Here is a 3,859-nt window from a genome sequence, read left to right as displayed (position 1 = left end):
CATCTCATAAATAAATAAATAAATAAATAAATAAATAAATAAATGCACCTTGGTATTGAGGGATACCAGGATAGTCTCCTCTTGGCCCTGACCCTGAGGGCAATTGTTTTGTGTTAGTGCTACATTGGCTCAGGGTCTAGATCCACATCCCTGACATGTACTCCAGGCACAGCAGAGAATCATAAGGCCGGGAGACAGATGTTAATTATGAGACCAAGAAGAGGAGAGGAACCGAATGTGAGCCCCCTTAGAACTGGAGAGCCAAAGGAGAACGGCAGCCAGGCCCTTCTGTCCCCACGGGCTGTCACTCTAAGACCCCTACAGGCATATATGGTGCTGCTCAGGATGAAGAAGGAGCCTGACTTCGAGGCCAACCTGCCGGCAGTGGGCAAAGGCCAAAGAATTTGGATCCAGCTGGATTCGGGGTCAGGCATTAGACATTACAAACAGAACATTTAGCCTTTCCTGACACTATAGAACCAAGAAGTGCCACCGTTGGGTCTCCAGAATGCTGGCCTGTGTGTCTGTCCTCTGAGCGAGAACTCACATTGGGGCTGGAGAAATGGCTCAGTGGTTAAGAGCATTTGCTGCTCTTTCAGAGGAGCCAACACTCACATCAGATGCCCACCACCGTCTGTCATTCCAGATCCTGAGGACCCAGCGCCCTTCCCCTAGCCTCTGAGGGTGCTCACATATTCATGTTCATGCACACATGTGAAAACACACACACACATTAAAATAACAAACACATGTGAAAACACACATGCACATTAAAATAACAAAATGCTCTTTTAAAAAGGACCCAGATGGCGCCAGACCTCTGCAAACCTAACGCATCTCCATCTGATAGCTTAGAATTCTCCCTCAAACAGTACAGGCCAATCACATTTCATTACGTGTGTGTGTGTGTGTGTGTGTGTGTGTGTGTATGTGCGTGCACAAGCACCACAGCACTCACGCAGAGGTCAGGAGACAATTGTGGGAGGCACTTCTCTTCCACCATGTGGATCTCAGGAGTTGGACTCAGGTCGTCATCGGGCTTGGCAGAAAGCACCTCTAACCACTGAGCAATCTCACCAGCACCCAACTAAACTTCCATGGGCTTCATAAATGCATATTTTATACCTTAGCACCTCCCTGTTTTGAGCCATGCTCTTCCCTGCTACATTCAACACTACAAACCAGCTATGCCAAGCCAGCAGTCTTCTCCTCGCTCGGAATTACTCCCTTCTGCTTGTATATTCAATATGCTCAGACAGGGGCAGCTTCTCTCTCTCTCTCTCCCTCTCTCTCTCTCTCTCTCTCTCTCTCTCTCTCTCTCTCTCACACACACACACACACACACACACACCCCTCACCTACAGTTCTATTCCTCTCGAAAACACAGTTTGTGAGCCAGGGAGCCCTCTGGGCTCAAGGTCTGGGGAATCCAGGACTTTCCTGCTGTGCACTGGGGTGATGGTGAGGCTCAGCAAGGAGCGTTGGTCCTGTAACCTTTGCCGAAGCATTGACAATGGCCGAAAAATGGGTGTGCGAGGCAGAGCTTAAAGAGATTGGGAATTCTCCTGTAACCTTGGCAGGAAATGTTAAACATCCCCAGGGCTCTCACCTCTCTACACAAACAAGTGGGTTCCTGCTGCCTAAGGTGAAGAAGAAGCAAGCAAGTTGAAGAGAAAGTGGTCAGGGGGGCAAGAGAGGTACTGAGAGCGGAGAGTTAGGAAGGAGGTTCTGGGGAGCAATCCCAACAATGGAAATGACATGGGGAATTCAGGGTCAGCAATACTGGTGATAAGAACACACTACATCGGTACCTAAGGAGACGTGGGTTCTAATCCCGGATCTGTCATTCATCAGCCAGCTAGCCAGTGAGCGAAGGCAGGCTATTCCGCTGCTTCCTGTCTCTGGCGGTGCGTTTGTAAAATAATGTGGTTACTTAGCCAAGGGATTGAGAGAGTCTAGACTCCAGATACTTAGGGTTTTTCTTGCCTCTGTGTGTGTGTGTGTGTGTGTGTGTGTGTGTGTTTCTTCTTTGAATTGTGAGATAGGTCCTCCCTATAGCCCAAGCTGTGTGCCTTGAACTCAAAATCCTCTTGCCTCAGTTTCACGGAGTGCTAGGATTAGAGACAGGCCTGTGCGTTTGTGTCCAGGATTTTGTTTGTTTGTTTAATTTTGGAAAGAATCTTATTTTGTTGCCTAGGCTAGTCTCAAACCCCCCAGGCTCGACTGCTCATCCTACCTCAGACTCCTAGCTGAGCCAATGTGTCAACACAATGTGTCTAGGTACAGTTTTGGTTTGTTTGAGATGGGGTCTAGCTATTTGATTCAAAAGTCCCAATCAGGCTCAGCATTCCAAGGGATGGAATTGCAGTTGTGTACCCCACAGCCAGCTATGTGTGTATCTCATACCCAGCTATATGTGTACCCCACAGCAAGCTATGTGTGTGCACCCTACAGCCAGCTATGTGTGTGTAGCTGAGAGCCAGCTATGTGTATATACCCCACATGTAGCTTTGAGTGATTTTTAGCCCTGAGGAATCTCTGATTTTTCCCAAGAACACCTAGGATATCAGTCTCCAAAGTCAGTTCCCCAGAGCCTGTGGTGTGAGCCGGAGGGCGCTATATTGATAGGGTGTTATATGAATGGCAGGGAAGGCATCTCCATCTTCAGAAGCAAAGGGAGCCTCCAGTTCAGCTGCAATTGTGTTGCATCTTGAGCCTCCGGCTCTAGATGTGGGACTACAGCAAGGCGGAACCTATCCTGCCCTGTGAGCATGAGTGTGTGTGTGCACGCGTGCATGCGTGCACACATGCATGTAAGCCTGCCTGTCTTCTGTGGTGAGGGTGGCTGTTCCTGAGGAAGCTTCCTGACTCCCTGTGCTACACAAGCTCTTAGAATGCAGCTATATTGCCCTAGAATCTTATCTGACGCAGATTCAGCTTCGATCGGGTTAGGAATGTGGGGTGGCAGTCATTTCTCCCAAGCTCCCAGATGACAGTTTGCAGGCCTACTTTTGGGTAGCAGGGCTGTAGCGTACCTACCACTGCTGACTCTGACCTCTGTGGCCCAGAATGTAAGCTTGGAGGGATTAGGGCCACCCCCGGGTAAAGTGTGTCCACGTGTATGTGAACATCTGCCTGGGTGGTTTGTATAGTCTATACCACGACCTTTCTTGCCTGCTATCACGGATGCAAAGGCCCAACCACGTGCTGAGGAAAGTCCCCGTCGGCCAGAAGCAAACAACACCGGCTTCCCCTCCCAGAAGAGCAAACATAGACCATGTTCCTCATCTCCCCCACCCCTCTAGAGACCAGGGTGATGGGGGGCTCCATACCGGGGCCTCACTCACCACTTTGAAGTCTTCGGCGCTACAGGCCTCCCCTCGGAAGTGGCACGAGAGCAGCATGTCTCGAATGTCATGCCCTGCTCTGTCGTAGAACTCACGCATGTTGAAGGGCTTGGGCTTGAAGCTACGGAAGTTGGCCTTGTCCTGCAATATCTCCAGCTGCTTTTCATCAGCCATCTGTGTGTCCGGTATCTCATACCTGGAGCCCAGGGGTGAGTGGCACATGGGTCAGCATGATCACTAGTACCCATGTCCTACTTGGGGTGGGGTGGGGGCAGCACTCAGAGCTCCTGGAGGATCAGATCTGGGCATAGATAGGCAGAGATGGAAAGCTGGGTATGCCAGGAGAGCCTGACACATGGAATACAAGAAGACAAAGGCTCTGTAGGGCAGGAGCCTTGGATGGTACAGTCCGTCCTAGCCGGGCGTGGTGGCACACGCCTTTAATCCCAGCACTCGGGAGGCAGAGGCAGGCGGATTTCTGAGTTCAAGGCCAGCCTGGTCTACAAAGTGAG

The 3,859-nt window shown here is 50.5% G+C and overlaps 1 protein-coding gene across 2 annotated transcripts in view; it reads right to left on the bottom strand.

The window, feature by feature from the left end:
- The window catches only part of Asic1 (acid sensing ion channel subunit 1), a 31,596-nt gene that overhangs the window by 25,571 nt on the left and 2,166 nt on the right, over positions 1 to 3,859 (bottom strand). For both annotated transcript variants that reach the window (XM_021183599.2, XM_029469375.1), the window contains exon 3: positions 3,348 to 3,543. In XM_021183599.2, coding sequence (XP_021039258.1) covers positions 3,348 to 3,543 — 196 coding nt within the window. The remainder of the gene's footprint in view (positions 1 to 3,347; positions 3,544 to 3,859) is intronic.

This window comes from Mus caroli, chromosome 15 (genome assembly GCF_900094665.2).
Source record: "Mus caroli chromosome 15, CAROLI_EIJ_v1.1, whole genome shotgun sequence".
Taxonomy (NCBI): Eukaryota; Metazoa; Chordata; class Mammalia; order Rodentia; family Muridae; genus Mus; species Mus caroli.
Note: the sequence above shows the minus strand (reverse complement) of the source record. Positions and strands in the feature narration are given on the sequence as shown.